Raw genomic sequence first — 21,129 nt, 5'->3', positions numbered from 1 at the left:
GAAAGAAATAAAGTTGACAAGAATTTCACACAAATTTTTTTCTAGGTGTACTTTGAAAATACAGCATAAATGCATAATTTTGCTAAATGGGATCATATGGTTAAATTAATTTCTAGACAAAGCAAATTTATGTGCAATAGTAGGAATGAAAAAGGAAAAATAACCTATATGAAAATTGTGTTTCTTTTTGAGATTATTTTCATTACTACATATATTGTTTCGTTGTTAAAATTCAGAGTTCCTGAGCAAATTTGGGAACAGCAGCCTGATTAATGGGATTGAATGCAAAAATACTTCCTGTGGGTTAAAATCATCACAATTATTAAATGTGTATGATATACTGCAATTTGGGATAAATACAGTGTACTTTGTAGGAGAGGGGAAAAGAGGACTAAATTAAATGAGGTTCATTTTTTTGTCTACACTCCATTATTGGAAATTCCTATAATTTGCCACATTGTTCTAGAAACAATCTAAACACCTCAAATATAATCATGATTTTTCTCTTTCTCACATTTACATACTCCTTTTTCATGCTACCACCCAACAAAAGACAAGCTACCTATCCTAAAAATAGTGGTTTATTTCAAATATTTTGAATTTTGCTCTCCCCTTCTGCAATCCTCTTCTATACTAATCCATTTAACATTACAAATGGCTTCCCATCATGGACCACTTTTTTTCTCTCTCTTAATAATTTTTATTTTTACTTACCTCATTATAGCTCCCTCAAGCCCAACATTTCCCGTTCTCATTTCTTCCACTCCTCCAGTAGTAGAGTCTGCCCACATCAGGATTCCTCCACTGCGATGTCAATGCTCGCCAACAAGGTGTGAATTAAATATTTATATCCTCAGAAAAGTCACAAAAAGGGCAAGACCAAGCCTGGTGGGGTCAGAGTTTACTTCTAGATCTTATTTTTAAATTAATCTTTTCATCTAAGTTTGTAACAGTAAAAAATTAAATTACAGTTAAACTCTGGTATGAATTTTTTAAATAATCTAGTCAAATTAATAGGCCTAATTGTTTCAACATAAAATATATACCTATTGAATCACAGAATAAAAGTGCCTCTGGGATTGAATACTTCTTAGTCACCTGGTCTTTTTTTTTTTAAATAATTGAAGGAAAATTAAAATTACTGTCATTTTTAAGTTTTAGTCTAACTATTCTTTAATTATTGGGTAGACAACTGTCCAAAACTTTATATACCTTTTTCAATTTGATGACTCCTTCTTGTGTATCTTCATCTGTGATGATGTCAAACAAATTTCCCCCATCTCCTGGAACAATATTGTATTCAATTTCTGCATTTTGTCCAAAATCAGGATCCACAGCTCTTATTCTTCCAATAGCTGAGCCAATAGGAGAAGACTCAGGAACTTTCAGATGGAAGATGCCTGATAAAACACATATAATTTGTGTTGACAATGGTGTTAGTAAAGTATATAGTAAGATTACCAGGCTTGAAAAACATAGTCTATAGAAAATAAATCAAATTTAAAACATAATAGTGCAAAATTGATAGGAAATTTGCTGTCGAGTTAAGGATTGTAATTAGGAGTAATAACTTTACTTCTCAATTCAATAGATCCTGTTCTGGAATTTTTCTTGCGTGTTAGAAACAGTAGAGTGTGTTAAATTGAAATGACTGTGAGGAAATACTTTACATAATAGCAGCATCAAAATGTACCTAACATCAAGTGTGAAGACGGGAATACACATAAAATTAATTGGCACTAATACAACAGAACCTAGGATACAAGACGTAGGTAAAAAAGATACATAGACAGATGATAGATAGAACATAGATATTTAGATATTTATATAAAGTTAAGTTATGTTTCCTAACATCTATAAATATAAAAATAGCTGGACTATTTACTCAATCATTAAACTAAAAATGACCTGTAAAATGACTATAGGTACAGTTACACAAAATTTTAATCCATGATGTATTTAATATATTATAGACTAATAGTCACCTTATGTTTAGTAGATTTTTACTGGGTACCCTGGTAGGTAAGTTAACACACTTTTAAAATCAGGATATAAAGTTTTATCTCCCAATTTTTTGTGCTGAAAAAAGTAAAATGCTTATTTTTTGCCACCAGGTGGAGCACCGACATTACTATGAATTTGATACTCATCAAAAACCTAGAAAAAACCCTATCTTTAGAAAACATACCAAAATCATGAAAAATTATAATATCCCACAAAAATAAAAACATAAGCATTGTTTAAAGAAGTTTTCAAAATTTTGTAAGGTATAACACGAAGAAAAAGACACAGTATAGGCTATGTTACTGACATCTCATCAAAGTAAACACTAACGGATTAAACAGCAGTCTGTTCAAATCAAATTTTGGAAAAGAAGAGGATGGGAGGAAATAAAAATACAGAAGCAAAACTAAACACCCAATACAAAGTTCAAATTCTGATATTTACTTTTCAGTTTATTTCTATTAACGGATTTTGGATTGCACTTTCCCGTGGGGAAAGCAACCAGGGTCATTAATTTGCTGTAGACTTCTAGCGGCATCTACAGAAATTACATTCGGAAGGTCTTTAATGTGTTTTTTGAATGGTAAAGTTCATTCAACAAACCACATTACAATGCTACAGTTATTGGCTTCAAGAGGTATGAGAAAAAAAAATAATCACCCTTTATAAGGATTCTGCAAAATAGTTTCTTTTTCATTCTCAAATATTTTTAAAAGTCTTGCAGTTCTTTCACAATCAGTTTTAAAATTTGGTAATTTCGTTAGCTTTGGTAGCACTTAAATCTTACCATCTGCCCCTCCTCTTCCCCTCAAAGAAGATAGCCACCATTCATCCTTATAACGTTAAAATCAGCCTTATTTACATCCAATAACGTTATCTCAATGGGATATATAATATATTTAGTCTCAAGAGAGCTAAATATTTACCTAAGACTTGTTTGGTTCCATGTAAAAGACAGAAAGTACACTTTACGGTAGTATAAAATACTTATTTAATTAATTAACTTAATCATTAATTAATAGTATACCTGCCTTCAAAGGGGATATCAGGAATCTTTCTAAAAAACAAATTTAAAAGTTAAATAAATAAGTAAATAAACATAGACAAAAAAAGATACTCAAGTGGCAATAATGGAGTGTGATATAGACATTATAAAAGAATTTCGGTTAAAGAAGTCGCATTAATCGATCAAACTAGCAACTTGTCATGGGCTAGGATTATGTTACATTAGGTTTTATTCTCTAAACACTAGCATAGTGGCTGTCATATAGAGATGCTCAACGTTTGTGGACTTAAAGCACGGTTTGAACTTGAGGCAACCAGAGCAAAGAGAAAGAATAAAACTGTAGGTTACATTGTATACTCATTGTCTACAGGAAGGATAAAGACAGATATTCAAGGGGAATTTGTCTGAATTCAAGTAGCCGTGATTACATAAGCACAACCTAATGTGACTTTTGCAACCTGCTTTCTATAGATCGTGTTTCACAAATGCCGTATTAAACCTTGATCCTATTAAAGCACTCCTGAGATATTAGCAAATGGGAGGATGCCCCAATTCCTGTTTTATGTGGCAAGAAAGCATATGACACAGTTATGTAAAGTTGTACTAAACTTCTCACAGACAAATTCCAAAGAAAAAGAACACGGCATAGAACATGTGAGTTATTTCTCATTTCGTTTTTTCTTCCTTTCTTAATGCCTAGTAAATAGAAATACAATTTATCAGAAACCTGTCCACATCCTTTACCTCTCCTTGTGTGATTCTGATAAAAACCTGAAGAAACACCAAAAGCCTGGAATCTATAGTAGGATCAGTCATGGTCCCATCTCACGGTTCATAAATAAGTGTTAGGAAAGGTCTTGAATTTTTTCCAAATGAAATAGAGCAATGGAGGTCTGTGTTGAATAATGAACTGTAAATCCTTCTCTAACAGGATATTTAGTTAGGAAACTTACTGACTAAAAATTATCAAAGACATACCAGGCAGACAGAACTGAGAGAGAGAGAGAGCTGTCAAGTGTAGTGAATTTCCAATTTTAAACAATGTCAGCCGTGCATGGCAGTGATGGTGGTGTGGCATTGGGGCAGAGGGAGGGTTGGATGGAATCTTTAGGAAAATGTGGGCATCTAACTTAAAAAGCTTGGGATATTTCTGCTTACTCTATCTGATCCATTCAAGGGGAACAACTTCAGGTTACTTATTAGGTTTATGAGTTAGCTTTTCATTTGAACATTTAAGAGTAAAAATAAAAGTATCAAAACTCAAGGGAAATAATCTAGTCTGGCGGTATCACTTAAGGATTATAGTTAGTGTAGGATGAAGAGTTTAGCAGAATTGAGACCCTCCAATATCAGAAGAGTTTTTAAAACTCTGAAAGGTAATCTGAAGGACATCAGATAATGCAGACTGCAGAGGAAAGAGTACCCCTTTTCAGGACAAGTTGCTGAGATATGAATTTTATGTTTATAAAAGATACGAATTTTATATTTTATGAGGCCAATAACAATAAATGTGAAGACAGCTATGCTTCGTAGTACTCTATCAGTATAAGTTAAATGGCAGTTTTTTAAAAAGTTGTCATCATACATTATGCCCACAAATTTCAAAATTATCTAAGGGCATTGGAAAACTTGTGATAAATTGAAATAGTACCATCGTCCAAAAAAGATTGACTCAGTAGCATTCCACTAATATGCCCTACCCAAATTAAGATATAATAGAAGTCAAACAGTGATTCACCACTTACATCTTTTTTGTGCACTGAAGTTTTAAGGTACATAAAATATACACAGAGCACTGAATTTTCTGTTCTTCACATAGCATACATACATTCTAGTAAGGTGGAAGACACTCACATTCATTAAGACAAGCATTTCTCAATAAAATATTGTAGTTGGTAATAAAGTCTACAGAATATGGAACAAGTCAGAGAAACTATGCATTTGTCATGTCAGATTGTTTAGGTTCTGTCGTTTTATTTCCAGTGACTTGACATTTTATCATTTCTAGAAACTCAACAGCAGTAAAGCTGGGGTCATTCAGATTAATTCAAAACTGAAGTAATCTTCAGCCGTGCCAAAGTCAGATCGCTTATGTTGTACTACACAATTACGTTGCCATCATCTTCCAGGCGTCCTACTTTTGATGCATATGAAACATCTTAATGGCACTACCTGTACAACACAGATTAAGAAATAAAACCGTTGACAAGAAACTGTTCACAGAGTCAATAAGAATATATACTTATATATTCATCAAATACACATGCTATGCTTACCAAAATAACTGTAGTCCCGTGGAAAAGGAGAAGATTGCATGCAGTGAACTAAGCTGGAATTATAGTGATCAAATTCTATAACTTCTTACAGATAACGTTCCCTGTTAATTCCAAAGGTAAAAATATACCTGTTACTCAGTTACAGCCTAAGTGGGCATCCTCTCAGTAACTATGCCATTTAAAAAATCATACTTTGATTATTCGGACTCACACTGGGTGTGCGTGTTTGTCAGGGGGCATTCATTGATGTCTAAGGAGAAAGACTATACAATATATACAATATATTTTCCTTATATAAACTATGTACCTGTTATAGCCTCTTATTAGCTCTGTGACCTTGGGCAAAACAGGTAATCTTTCTTTTCTCGATCTGCAAACTTGATGTAATAATAATAATAATAATGTTATTATTGTTATATCCACCTTGTAGATTGGTTTTTGAAAAGTCACTTATACAATAGTGCATGAAACACCATAAGTAATATCTATCATTACTAGCTGTTTCTCAAATAGCATTTTGGTGGATAATCTCTATATCTACATTACAATATTTTCCGGTACGAATGGCCATAGTCAATAGGAAACTGCTGAGAGAGGTGTGGAGATGAAAGAAAGGGAGCATTTAAAGAGTTCTGAAAAGTCATTCTAATTTAAATGAAACATTTTTCCCATATCTTCAAAATTGGAGGATTCAGGAATAAAAATATTTTGATGGTTTAAGAACATTTTATGCCCTCTGTTTCTTCAAAAGCCTGAAGCTATGAGTATTTCCAATAAGTCCAAATTAAAGTAATAGAAATAAAGTCCACAAGGAAGAATGCTCCTCATAACATAGTTAGATTCAAGCTGGGTTTTAATCAAGCATGCTAAACATACAGCAAACGGAATTTCTCGGTAATGACAGAGAAATCCACTCTTGCTCATTCTTAGGATGAGTCTAGAATGAACAAATTTTTGGAAGTGTCAAGTATTTGGCATCAAGAGATTTACTGTATTGGCTAAATTACTTCACCTTTATAAAGGTTATAATTTCCCAATCTAGCTTTTAATTAACCATGTACATGAATATGAATTGCAATGCACACAATAGCCAACATATTAATGGATAAAGTTTTATAAATTCTATTTAACCATAACAATATTTCTTTTCTCTGAGCAGTGAGAAATTCAGTCCTCTAAACTTTCTAGTTCTGAGCAGCTAAACACAAAACAAAATTTTAGGGCTAGATATTGAGCTGTTCCTTTAAAATTCCCTTTGGATAGTAGATTAATTATTAAGTCTTCCAGTAACTCAGATTATTGATATTTGATTCAATTACAAGTTTTAGTAACCTCCTGCGTGGAATGATGAAGAAAAAACAAACAAACAAAAGACTGTGTTTATCCTGATGGCATTTATAGTCTAGTGCGGGAGGTAGACATTAATTAAACAATCACACAAAGTAAAATTGCAAAGTAACATCAGTGCTCTAAGGGAAAGTTATACAATTCTATTCACTTTTTATAACATTAAGCTGAGAATTTGAGCTGAGTTAGCTAGGTGATGTTGGGTCTGTGAGGTTAGCTAATAAAATACATTCCTAATAGAAGTAACCATATGACAAAGCCGATAAGATCACGACCTCCTGCCTTCCTATTTTGTTTGTTAAATTAATCCCACTATGACCTATCAATTCGCATATCAGATATTGATGTAACATAAAGATATATATATAAAGTAATATCAACTTTGTTATCAAATTTAAATACTTCAATATCAATTAATATCAGTATATTAATCTCTCTACATCCAGCAATCCATTATCATTTCTCTCCCTGCCTTCTTTCCTCATCCAACTGAAACACATTTTATCATTTCAATTAACCTATGGCCTATATATCTTGCCCGGGTCCTTTTATTGCTGCAGTCTGGGAAAACTCATCGCTTGATAATGATAATTATCTTCCTTCTCAAGAAGGAGGTGTGGTTGACTGAGGAAAATCAAAGAGAGGCAGCTAGGTATCACTATAAATTTTGATCATTAACCTCATATACACCTTCAAGATCGGCTGCAAAGCATACAAACTTGCAAAGGGAACTTATTACCATTCTCCATGACTTCTATTTTAAACTGATCTACTCTCCACAAACCTCTGCTTTACTATTTTTACTACTTCCTTTCTCAGTTGGAGACCTTGTCTTGTATGTCACAGAAAAGATAAACTCATACCACATAGGAGATCACTCAGCTTCCTGAACCTTAAACAATCCCACATCAGTGTAACTGTTAGTTTGAAAAAGCATAACACGCAAGAAGTAATAATAACACGTTTTTTTTCTTTGTCTCCTATTGCTCCTTTAGACTTTCTTCAGTGAGGATAAGCTTTGTCTTTTCTTGGATGAAGACTATGGTGAGCCACTGAGGTTTCCTGTGTTGACTTGAATTCCCAAAATCTAGATTTGGAATTTAGAAATGCCTAGTATGTCATATTGATATGTACTTCGATCTTTATGCAAAATTAAGAACTCTTGTGTGCCATCCCACCTCTGAGTCAACCTGGGCCAGCAACAGATGGGACTTCATTTGGGATATGAATGGTTTGGCAGGCTTCCCTCTGTCTCACCAGCCACTTGCAATAGATGCTCTCACCTCGCCTTAGATACTCTCACCCTCATCAAAGCTAGGGGATTAGGTTGTTCTTACTTGAATGGACTTTTGTCTCTCAGGGACTGACTCTTCCAGTGGCGCTTTTGGGAGACTCTTGGAAGCCTCTCCTATTACACGCTCCATGACAAAGACATTGCCTGTGCTTTGATGTAACATTCTCCTTAGTCTCTGGATCTCCAAATGATCCATTCCACACACAGAATCTCGCTTGGAGGAACATCTCTTTGGCAGGACTTAAAACAACTCTAGGTTGCTTTCCCCTTCTGCTTACACACTTTTAAGCCCTGCTCTTATTGTCGTAGAACTACTTTTCCAAACAAAACCTTGTTCCGTCTCTGCTCTTTCCAGGGACACTTTCAGTTCATTAAGCGTGAGGCAGGCATCAGTCCATGGATTTCTCCCATTTTCTGGGAAAATATATTAGACTTCGTTGTTGGTCCTTGTTGAAGGGAAGGTTCTCTTCACCAGACCTGAGAGGAGCAAGAAGGGCATCCCTCCCCTTACTTTTATTAGGTGGGGGCTCAGCAGGGCTTTCTCCAAATAAATCCTCTATGCAAAATTCTCCCTGCACTCCACACTCCATATAAAAGTATTTAAAATGGTACAAATAGCCTTGCTGTGATTGAGGGTTTCAAGAGTCTTCAATACATCCTAACATTTTTATTGTAAATTCTGAATTTTGTTTTGGGACCACACTTGGCTATGTGGTGTCCATTGCATCTTAGCTTCCAGCAGAAACTTCAATTTTAACCTCTTGCTATGTCTGTAAAACTTCTCCCCATTTCTCTCTAGTTTCAATTGAGGTGTCCTTCTTCTGTGTCCTCTTTTACTAAACTCTAGCAGTTTGTACATATTGTACTATGTATCAAAGAGTCTATCTTCTCTGCATTCAATACTTTCTTCTCCAATGAGATATTCTGAAGAAGACAAAAACTGCTCATATTTGATCATATTACGAAAGTTTTCCCTTGTCCCAAAATCTGATTCCAGCCATCTCCTTAATTTTCTTTTCCTTTCCCAACAAAACTTCTCAAATATAGACGCTGTTACCCATTCCTACCTAACAATCACTCCAAAAGCAGCTTTAACCTGGTTTCTGAACCCATCACTCTATTAAAACTGTTTCCCCTGAGATTTCCATGACACTAAATCCAGTGACAACTTCTCAGTAGCATTCAACACTCAGTTATTCCAGTTTTCCTGAAGCACATTTCTCCTTAACATCTGTGACACTCTACGGTTCTGGTTTCTCCCACCTCATAGCTTTCTCCTTGTTAGCTTCCTTTCTTGGTGTTTTCAGAGAGGATCTAGATAAGTGATTCCCAAATTTGACTGCATATTGACATGATATGGAAAGTTAAAAAAAAAAGAAAGACTGAATCCCAGGGGCCATCCAAGATATTCCAATTTTATTGTTCTGAGTTTAGACCTGAACAGCATAATTGATTAAATTCCCTCCTGTTGTTCTTTGCAATCATGGTCAAAAACCATTATCTCAGACTGTGTTTATTCAGGTTTTTCTCATCCTAGGTTATTTCATCTATCCATTTGACTTTGTGTACTATCTTTATGCTAAACTTTCTTTATATTTTAATTCCAGCCCCTATATGTATTTTGAGTCTCATTCATACTTGGCAAAACATTATCTTATTCCAAAAGTTCACATATATCTATAAGTTATCTCAGCCTTGACATATTCAAAACTGAGTTTAAGACTTGCCATGCACCTAGAAGAAGACATCTCCTAATATTCATTGTCTCCACAAGTAGTATTACCATCTCTCCAGTTCCACAAACTAAAATCCCCCTCTCCATAGCAAATTCATTGATATTGTTGATTTTTTACCTCCTCAAATCATTCAAATCTAACCACACATTGTTGTTTTTCACAACTACCCTTCGCACCACCATTACTGATTCAATGACTCACATTACTTGTCTGTATCACTACAGGTGTTTGCTAACTGGCTTTCCTATGTCTACTCTCCCTTCCTGACTCCCATTCGCAATCTCTTTTCCATGACACACTGCAAGAATAGAAGGGGTCATTTCTGTCACTCTCAGGTAGGTCTATTTCCATATTATGGAGAAGACTGTTGCAAGGAAATATATGAACTATTAAAAAATCTATGAGTGTAAATATGAAAGAAATAAAGAACTTTTAAAATAGAGATTACTCTTTAAGTAGAATAGACACATCATTATCATCATCACCATTGCAACCATTGGTATAGTGCTTTCTATTTCCCAGGCACTTTTCTAAGCACTTGCCCGTTATTAACTAATTTTATAACTTTGGGGGCCTGGGTTCAGTACCCAGGTATGGACCTACACCACTCGTCTGTCAGTGGCCATGCGGTGGTGGCGCCTCACATACAAAAAAGAGGAAGATTGGCAGCAAATCTTAGCTCAGGGTGAATTTTCCTCAGTAAAAAAAAAGAAAAGATAGATACTATTATAATTTCCAGTCAGTGATGTCCCAGTAAATGTTTAACAATCAGATTAGAGGGTGGAGAGAGAACAGATGTAAGCACTGATTTTAATGTATGTAAATTTCTGTGGTGTAAGAACTCCCACCATGGCTGATCTCAAGCCAACCTGACATCACTGAACACAGAGTTGGGAGGACATGTGCACAACTGTCTCTGAGGATCTGACAGAGGCAGCTCCAGGACACCACTCTACCAGTCGGTAAACAAGGAAATTGGTGCATACAACTAGTCACTTATAGGCAGTGATATGAACCAATCAAGTGACATCTCTGATCTAAACTAGAGTTTCTCATTTGGTCTGCCCATTTCACTTCATTGGTGTTATTGCCCAGATGTCATTCAAATGGAAACAATATTGGGTTAAAAAATAAGCTCCTTTAAAATGCAAATAATTCATATTCCTAAATTCAACTACGCTGATGAATGCAAATTCCAATTAAGGGTAGGTTGAGTGGGTTGGGTAGACTTGGGAAAAACTTCTCTTTTTAGTGCTTAGAGAACAAAATCAATGTAGATATAGAGAAAAGTGAATTAGGAGATGTAAGAGGGTTCTGGGCAGGAGATGTGGCTCTAAAATTAAAATGACTTCTGCTTATGCACCCAAGAAAGGAAGGAATATTTATTACATCTCCTTCTGTCCTTCCAATTCTACTTTTTTTATATGTAGCTCCCAGCTTTCAAGTACAAATTGTTATGTTTAATACTTTAGCTCTACTTACTTGTAGATGCAATAAACATGTACCTGTATTTCCCTGCAAAACTAATTGATCTTTATAACATTATTTTTTCAAGAGATTGCATTGGAGATCTGAACCAAAACAATTCCAAATGAGCCGTGAAACACAACCCACTTATATTACGTAATGATTGCCAGAATAAAGTGTTTCTGATTCTCAAAAATAAGTATTTTTAATACATATGATTTATGTAACCACTATCCCCATTACATAATAGTAAACATGATGGAGATCTGGGCAAGAGTTCACATTTCAACTGCATCAATAACTGTCCACTGTTCATCCATTTTATGGAGTACATTTAATATCCTCTTAAAATCTCCATTAAATATGTAAATCTTTCTTTTGTCTTTGTCCACATAATTTCTGATTTATCTAACAAAATATAGTAGGTGGATAAATTCTCAGTGATAATGCTCCTTGATTTCACAAAAATAAAAGTTTTATTGCAAATTACAAATAAATTTGACACCTTATAAACTAAGCTCCTGCAAAATGCTTGGAATTCAAATTTGCCTGGGAATATTTGTTTATTGAAAGCTTGGAGTTCTCACAGGTATTTTTTGAAACACTGGAGGATAGTCTGGAAAAGTGAAATTTGGTAATAGTCCCTTCCCGCATGTCATTTTGGTTTCTTTTAGCAAAACTAATTTTTTCAATAGCACTCAATTCATTGATCTGCCATTTTTTTTTCTGAACATTCATCATATATTCATGCATAATGTACGTACACAATGGTTTAATTTTTCTGTCATTGCCTATATTTTATTATTTGAATACTCCCTATATCTTCTCTATTTTGTTGTTTATGCTTAAAATGTTTCACTTGCCTGCTACTCCTCATCTCTCTACGTATAAATTCTATTTTTCGTTCTTTCAAAGGCAGTTTACAGCCGTTTTTTGATGAAAATTTTTCTTGTCTTTGCACACCCTTTTTTCACAATTCTATGTATGCAATCCTTTAAATAATACATCATGTTCTTGCGGTGGCCTAAATATTTCGATGCACATTTGCTCTCCTACTGGTTAACTCTTATTATAGATTTTAGAAACCAATATGAATGTCATTTCCTTCAAAATCCTCTCAGATCTCCTCTGTAATGATTTAGGTGCCCTTCTTATACATTTATATTTCATTGTGTACATTTGTCTATCATTTATTTTACTTTAAGTAGTATAATGGCCCATTAATAATCTGCCCATTATAACTGAGCTACTTGAGGGAAGAGACGAAAAATTTGTATCTCCCTTATACAGTACCAAAAAAAAAATACAGACTTTTTTGCATTTACCTCAATAAAACTAGCAATCAATGAAACAATACTCATTGAATGATATAATTAGTTGTGCTTGATATCTGTTAATAAAAGAGATTTCTTATGTACCACGTTTTATTTCCATTGGTTTTATAATGCTTAAATTCAGTTTAACTCTCATAAATACTTTAGAAGTCCAATTTCCTGGCCTATATAAATGCTAAGACCAATAATAAGGCAAATATGAAATAGAGAAACTTAAATCATGTGAAATAAATGTGAATTTAAGATGCTTTCACAAATTTCAAATCTATGATTAAAATTTGCCACCACTGTTAGAAATCTATGTATTAAAAGATTGAGGTGGTTATATTTAAGGTTCTCCTCATATCTTTGCTCATTCTCCTTCCTGTATTTTCTTATACATGAAATTTGAAGAGTTATGTCTTCTCTAATCTGTTTAATTTTATGTATGTCTCAGACTTCATTTCTCTTAGAAATGCTTCTTTGACTCTGACTTCTCTTTGAGGATCCCTGAATTTTCAACCATCTCCTCTCATCTCCACTCAAATTTCAGTATATCAACAGATAAACCATCTTCCTATTTAAATCATTTCTTCACATGCTCTTTATCTTACTTACCTCTGAATCCAATAGATCACAAAGTCCTTTCCATTCTGTTACTGAAACATCTCTCAATTCTGTCTCTACTTCTCTATTCCAAACAACTGCCCCAGGTTTTCTCCACATCTACTCTCTTCTCTAGTCTTTACCAAGTTATCAAGGTTATTTTTTAACATATTTTTGATATACAATATTGCCCCTCTACTCAAAAGCACACACATATGTACGTAAATATATGTTTATATTACAGCATTGTGTCAGTCTGTAACCAACATCCTCTCTTTTAAATCTGTTAAATTCTTATTGTACACTTTTTCTCAAATGCTATGTTCTTCATAAATATGTTCCTAATAATCCCAGTTAGATCTAATTACCATATCCTATTTATGCCAATAATTACTCTGATCATATTCCTATTTGAAGTTTTATTGTGGTTGTAATATATTTATACCTCTAGATATTTCTTTTATGGAGTGTATTATTGACTGAGAAATGTAACCATGTATTAATCAATTCATATTTCTTACGAATCAAGAACAAGTGTCAATAAATATATATATTTGATTATATAAATGTTGCAGGAATTTTTAATTGGCTATTAATGTCATATTCATACACTGCAAAGATAATAACTTAAGCTTTTTAAGAAAACTGGGGACTGATATTAACAACTAGAGCATATATTTTTTACTCTGGGTAAAATTGTTTGAAAATAGCATTATTATTATAATGCACATATATCATAAATACCTTCACTGTAGATTCATTTAGGATAAATGCAGTGGATATCAGTCTAGATAAGCTGGGATTCAATTAAGGCTAGCCTATAGAGGCAACTCACAACTTTCTTAACACTTTGATAGAATGAGAAGACTAAGACTTCACAGGAGAAAGGATTTCTCTTTTACTTGCCCATAAAACAGAGTTTCAACAGTAATATTTTGGTGATTATCAAGCAAATAGAGACTTCATAGATCAGTTTAATTTTACAAGTGTGTTTTATCCAGGCTAAAGTAAAATGAAATCAGAATATTGAAATGTAAATCAATGCAGTCATCGTAAATGGCTAAGGGTAGAAGTAATATTATTTTGGTGATAGAATTATCTTGTATTCACCTCCCAAGAATTTCTTTGCAGTTACAAATTTTGAAATTGATTTTTCCCTTTGCATAAAATGTATATAATCTGTCCCAAGATTTTAATTTTTTTTTCTGTTGGTAAGACCAGCTATGAATTTAGGCATGAGCTATTTCTTGAGCTATTTCTCTATTCAATGCATGTTTGACCGTACATTAATTGTGAATTCTGATAAAGCAACAGCAAAAGACACAAATGAATAATACAAGAAGGGCATATAATACACTCTAGGTGGAGAGATATAAAGGAGATATGGAGATAGGTTGAAAAGGAGGGAGGAAAATGTGGGAAGGGGTACAAGAGGAAAAAAGACACTTTTACCACTAGATACTACAATTGTATTATTTTATTTAATCCTCCCAGAAGCATTGTATATTATTATTAAGATGGCTATATAATTTATTATGCAAACAGAGCCACTTTTGAGAGGAATCACTTTTAGTAATTAATTTGGGACTACGAGTGTAAACTGGAACTGTTGCAGGCAGGCAAACCAGGATATATGGTCATCCTATTTATTATCTTAATCTGATGATGTAAAAACATGAGACGGTGAGAGTTTATTTAGCTTACTCAGGCCCCAGTGAGTAAATGGTAGAGCTGAGATTTCCATCAGTACCTTTCCCAAAGCCTCCGCTCTCTCTGTTCTACAAACCACTTTACAAACATGAAAATACCCACAGAGACTTTAAGAGAATGACTTTTCAGCTTTGATTAGTGGAGCAGTGGGCTGAATGCCCCACGTTCACGTTCAGGGCTCCTACTCCTACCAAATGGCTCTATTCTAGTGTTGAAAGCAGTAATCTATATTTTCATAAATACCAATATTTAAAAATCACAGCTTTAATGAGTTACCCTGTTATGGTCTGCTGCATCATACATGTAACTACAAAGTACCTGCTCCATCTCTTACTATCTCTTCTACTTTCAGTTTCCTCGTTTAAAAGTTGTATAAATAAATAGAACCTACTCATAAAGATTAAAGAAGTTAAAATCCGATGTTAATGGTGCGTTTACATAGTACATGTGCAATAAATGTTACGGGTTCTTCTCTCTATTATCATTCTGTAAAGAGAAGTGGCAAGTGGACCACCCAGGGAAAATCTTGTACCCAGCTACCTCAGTTCTAGAGTCAAACACAGAAAAGCCGACTGAGGACCTATGAACTTGAGGATTGAAAAAATAAATAAGAGGTATGTATGGATTGCAGCCAGAGGCTGAGAGGTTTTATTATTACTTAAGTCAGTGAAGTTCTGTATCTGTCATCTACTTAACTTGCTCTGATTGACAGGAAGTTGTCAGAAGAGACAGGTTTCTCCTATTTTTACAGTAAGGCTGGAACTAGAACGTGTGGATGGAAGAACTTTCTCATTTAGATTTTCTCATGTGTTAACTTATTTGTCTGTTTAGGAACCTAAGAGTTTTATTATATCATAGGTAAAGTCTTACATTTAAATTGTGGATTATGCAATGCCAAAACATTCAAGCCACCAAGATAACATTGGTTGATAACATTGGTAAGATTAAGCACAATATCTTTGATATGACTTCAACTTTAAACTTCATTTAATACTGTTCATGAAAATAATTTAAAACTAAGAGTCAGATTTCTTGAAGTCTTATTGATGTTGTAGTTTATAAGCTCAGCTCTCCTGCGAATCAGTTAATAGGGTTATGGAGAAACCAGGCTGCAATATTTTGCCCTTTGCCACAAGGGGAAACAGACCAAGTAAATCATCAAAAGGTTTCAGCATCATTTAAAAAACATTCATGCTCTCATTAGCAAAGCACAACATGATATTAATGTGACAATTATAGCAACGAGAAATGATTTCAAAATTACGTTTTTTGTTTGCTTACTTCTGCCTGAATGAAGTCTAGTGTAACTCACTATTCCATTCTGGTGGGAGAATCTGGAGTACCAAGTTTTTCACTGAGCTTGTATTCAAATTGGATTCAGTTCAGTGTTAGCCTCAGAGTATCAGCATTTGACATTTATAAGCTTTTTAGAAGACTTTTAAGCAAGATATATGACTGTATATGAGTGTTTACTTAAAAAAACTTTCACAATACTTAGCTTAAAATGAATAAATTTGAATATTCAGTTTCCACCCAAATACATCTGTAGCAATAGAATTTTGCATGAATAAAAACAATTCTCAGGAGACACAAAATAATTAACTCATTACCTCTATTTAATGAATAATGAAAATGCCTTCTCTGAGAACGAACACCGGCTGCTTCATCACAGTAAACCAGTGATTTTCAAATTGTTCCCTGCAAACTACCTATATCAGAATCTATCAGAACACTTATTTAAAGTTTAGATTTCTGGATCCAAGCTATGTCAATTGAAACACAATTTCCATCACCGGGACATAGGATCCCAAGAGATTCCTAAGGCAAATACAATTTGAGAACCATTGGAAGAACCACTGGTGAATAAGACCCAGGTTATCATTTGCACGCATTATCTTCAGGAAATAGTTATTTCTTATTTATTTTTATTGAAGTAGACAAATATCTATTTGGGAATTAAACTAGAAGTATTTATTCCACTTAATAAAAAGCCAGTGTTATAACATGTCTTGGCTTATTTTTCAAGAAAATAAATAGAGTCGTCAAAGGTGATGACTCATGCCTACAATCTATATGAGACCCAGGTAATACTTGAATATAAGCTCTTTTTGTAATTTTTTTAATCTCTTAGATTTACAATTCATTTTTGATGCTTGTTAAACATTTCCCCCAAATGAGGAGTGATATATATGATATATTAATATGTATAATGTATATAATTGTCATATATCATGCATACCTACAATATCAAAGGTTTACTTTTCTATTTCTTTGTCTTATTCATATCTTTGGGAGGTACTGACCTAAAAGGTCATATTTTAATACATACTATCTACACACTGTGGGTTAAAATATGAATATTACTTAAAACACTAATTCTGAAAAGTACATTCTCTTTCTACTGTGGAGACATCTGGGAAAGAAGCAAGCCCCTAAAAGCCTTGGGCTGGGTAAAGTTGTTGTCAGAGAATGCCAGAAAAGTGTTATCTGGGGCCAGCCCGGTGGCATTGCCATTAAGTTCGCATATTTCCCTTCAGCGGCCAAGGGTTCCCTGGTTTGGATCCTGGGCGCAAAAGGATCTACTCACTGCTCATCAAGCCATGCTGAGGCGGCATCCCACACAGAAGAACTAGAAGGACCTACAACTAGGATATACAACTATGTACTGGGGTTTTGGGGAGAAAGAAAGAAAATGAGGAAGATTGGCAACAGATGTTAGCTCAGGGCCAATCTTCAAAAAAAAAATAAAAAGAAAGAAAGAAAGAAAGGAAAGTGTTATTTATTTGAAAAAATTGATTATATATTAGTAAAAACTGAATTGTGGGAATTAAAATGTGTACTAAAGTTGATGCTAAATCAGCACCAGTACTAAATTTGAGAAACATAACAAATGTGAATTTATGTCAACAGATTAATATATTATTAATTTTGTATTACTATTTAAAACCTCCACCTGGTTCCAATTAAGGAAAGACTTAACTTGCAGTTGTAGTCAAAACTTCTGCATTAAATAATATGTTCTATACTGTTAACTTCACACCAAATTGGCCTGACCTCAAATATTTAAATGAAGCTGATGTAGTTATCCTCATTTAAGTAGTGGTGGATTTCACATAAGACCCATTAATTTAGCCATGCTTCTTCTGGGATCCTGTCAGAGTAATTGCCACCATCTTCTCTTTTCCATTCCTTCACCTAAGATAACACATTGGAGATAGTGATAAGAGCAGAAATTCAGCCTTTGCTGAGCCTCAGAGGAGTCATTTAGGAAGTTGCTAGGGGTATTTTTGGTTCTTTGCACTTGTCCTGCAGGTAGGTAGTAGGAAGCAGGAAGTACTTAGGAAGGAAGGAAGCCAGTTAGCCAGGGTCTCCAAGGAAGTTGGGAAGTCAGAGTTGTATGTAATTCACTCCCTAACAGTAACAGACAGAGGTTGTGAAACAAACTGAAGCGATCCTCGCCATATTTACATATTTGGGCATATCCTGGGTAGCAGAGTACCTTCTCTGCACTCAAAGTTCAGGGAATATTTTTTCCTATGATGTTATTTAATTATTTTGAAACTATATATAGATACATATATATCTACATATAGTCTCTCTCGATATATATAGTCTCTCTATATATTCATATATATATATATGAATTTAGCTATAAAATGAATACAAAGTTGTGATAAATATATACATAAACTTAAATTGTGGAACTGGTATCTCTAATGGTCAATCTCAGTCATGCCCATGACAGTCAAATACGGGGCACCTGGAAGAACGCGAGGGTACATTTTCTATGGCTGGATCCGGGTAACTGTCAAAATTCATTTAGCCTTTAGTTCTGCATTCACAATGACTTATTACATGGTTTTACCAAGAAAATTTCTGTCTAGAAGCTTACAATTTTCCAAGTGTAAGGATACTAAATGGTAAACAAAGACAAATAGACTTTATAGTCGCATCTGGATATAATTGGGGTCATGTTGATTCTAATGAAAATCTATAAAAATTACATACTGTAAAGAATATTTCTTTAAATAAATGATATATTATAAATTTCAAGATAGTAAAGGAGCCAATTTTAACCCAGATAACAAAAAAGTAATGACAGGATGAAAAGAGGAAATGTATTTTAAACACATCGATATTTTTCACTAAATAAGTGTACAGTTATCAACATTTATTTATTTAATAATTCAAAATTAGTCTGGGCATCCGGTAGTCTTTCTATGTCATAAATGTACAATAGAAGAAAGAATGTATAGATGCCTATATATATATATATATATTGTTCATAGATCTGTAGTCTTTATCTGATAGTTTGTGTAAACAAAATAATCAAATATTGCTCATTGTGCAGTAGACATTTTGGCTGATGCATTTAATGCTTTAATTTTATTTAGATTATTTTTATATTAACTTGAGGACAATAACGTTTTTTCCTGGGGAGAAGTCTAATATTTATGTTTTTTATTTGTTAAATTAACAAACTATATCTTTTATATAGTAATTATTGTGCAAATAATGTATGATTGACTGGTAACTGAATTAAAATTCCTATCGCAGAAACTGAATCAACATTTCTACAGTATAAACAGTCAATAAAAACATATTTGGTAGGTATTTGATTAAAAATACTTACTATAAAATATTGTTTTATGATTAAGAAATTTTCAAAGAACAATTATTAATGTCCTATTTTCTACATTCAAACTCATGTACAATACAAACAGTTCTCTTATTCTCTTGTTATAGTGATAAAAAAAGAAAAGAGAAGTGAGTACTTCTTTACATTTCCTATAAATTATCTCTTTTCATGCAAAATTTTATACAAAGTGCTTTATTTCATTTAAGTTGTTTTTTTATTCATTACAAAATTATTATACAGAAGAAAGAGACCAAGTGGGTGAAGTATAAATATTTCACCTAATGTGAATTAACCACATCACTTAATTGATTTGATCTCATAATGTATAATTTAGATCAAATTGTTAGATGGTTTTGTCATTTAAAATTCAAGTAACGGAAACCATCAGCATTTTTCTGTAGCTTATTTTAACAGATGGAGATCCTCTACTGATATCCTTAATTATAGAAGGTGGTAGTTTCATAACTATACAGAAAAGATTTTGTAAAAAAAATATTTGCCTTCATGTGACTGCAGGCAGAGCTCTTTTAACGCTCCAGGTATTATTTTTATTTCTGAAACAGTATTACTACCTTTGTTTGAGGACAGTTTTCAGGGTTATCTGTAGGACCTTTTGGGGCACACACAGGCCTTTCAAGAAGGGAAGTGATACAAGGTTGGAGTCAGTAGTCCCTGCATAAGATGAGGTCTTAGTTCTCTCATCTAGTGGTTGCATGATCTTTGCCAAGTTACTTAACCTTTCTTAATAATATAGTCTTGCTATTTTATTTCCAAAATTGAGCTAATACTGTACAGTCATTGTAAGAGTTAAATGGGAACATATATGCAAATCACTTTGCATAATGCATGAAACATAGTAATTTATTAGTCAATATCATTGGCACCATCATCATATCAAATTGGAAGGAAGTTCTGATGTCCCAGGAACCACCTATTTTGCAACAATAAAACAGCAAACTATTTACACTTGCATGACACAAATGTATATGCAATTCAATTTTCTTTTAATCTCTAACAGATTTATAAAAGGAAATGGGTGGAAATGGGTGTTGAACAATATGACATATGTATATGTACACACACAAAGCCAAAAAAAATGATTAGTAAATTTTAGGAAATTATCTTGTGAATTTTTAAGCAATGAAAAATGTAGCTTACGAAGGAAAATTTTTTTGTTTAGCGTAATTGCTTAACAGGCATGAACAAAGAGAGCTAGTTGTGGGAAATTCTCTTTTAAGTTATTTACGTATGAAATATATGTTTTCTTGACTTTTACATTCAAAAGGCTATTATTTCAGCTTGTAATTTTATGTCATATTTGCAGTTTAATTGCTCCACATGAGAAATATTCCTGCCAAAAGAGCACTGGTTTCTAAAGAGATGGCTTTTCTGTTTATAAATGTATTCTGTCTTTTCCTCTGAAGGACGTAATTCAAAATGACAGTACACTAAAAAGCGCTTGACACGAAGGCATGTAAAATTTCAAGAGGATTAATTTTTTATTCATTCAAAATGTGAAAACTCTCTTTTTTCTCATGATTCAAAAATATCTCTCACCTATTATAGTTTCAGACTATGGTTCAAATATGCATGTAACACAAGCAGAAAATAATTTGATCACAGTGATCTACTTGGTATATTTCTTCTGCCTTCTCATTTCTCTGTTTATAGTGACAATTCAACATATGTCATGTGACTTTTTTGCAGATGTGTTCAAAAAATATAGTTTTA

At 33.4% G+C, this 21,129-nt stretch overlaps 1 protein-coding gene across 2 annotated transcripts in view; it reads right to left on the bottom strand.

Annotated features, from left to right (window-relative positions):
• The window catches only part of CDH12 (cadherin 12), a 285,437-nt gene that overhangs the window by 60,390 nt on the left and 203,918 nt on the right, over window positions 1–21,129 (bottom strand). For both annotated transcript variants that reach the window (XM_058564303.1, XM_058564304.1), the window contains one exon: window positions 1,213–1,400. In XM_058564303.1, the coding sequence (XP_058420286.1) occupies window positions 1,213–1,400 (188 nt within the window). The remainder of the gene's footprint in view (window positions 1–1,212; window positions 1,401–21,129) is intronic.

This window comes from Diceros bicornis, chromosome 20 (assembly GCF_020826845.1).
Source record: "Diceros bicornis minor isolate mBicDic1 chromosome 20, mDicBic1.mat.cur, whole genome shotgun sequence".
NCBI classification, from domain to species: Eukaryota; Metazoa; Chordata; class Mammalia; order Perissodactyla; family Rhinocerotidae; genus Diceros; species Diceros bicornis.
This window is presented reverse-complemented; position numbering and strand designations above follow the sequence as displayed.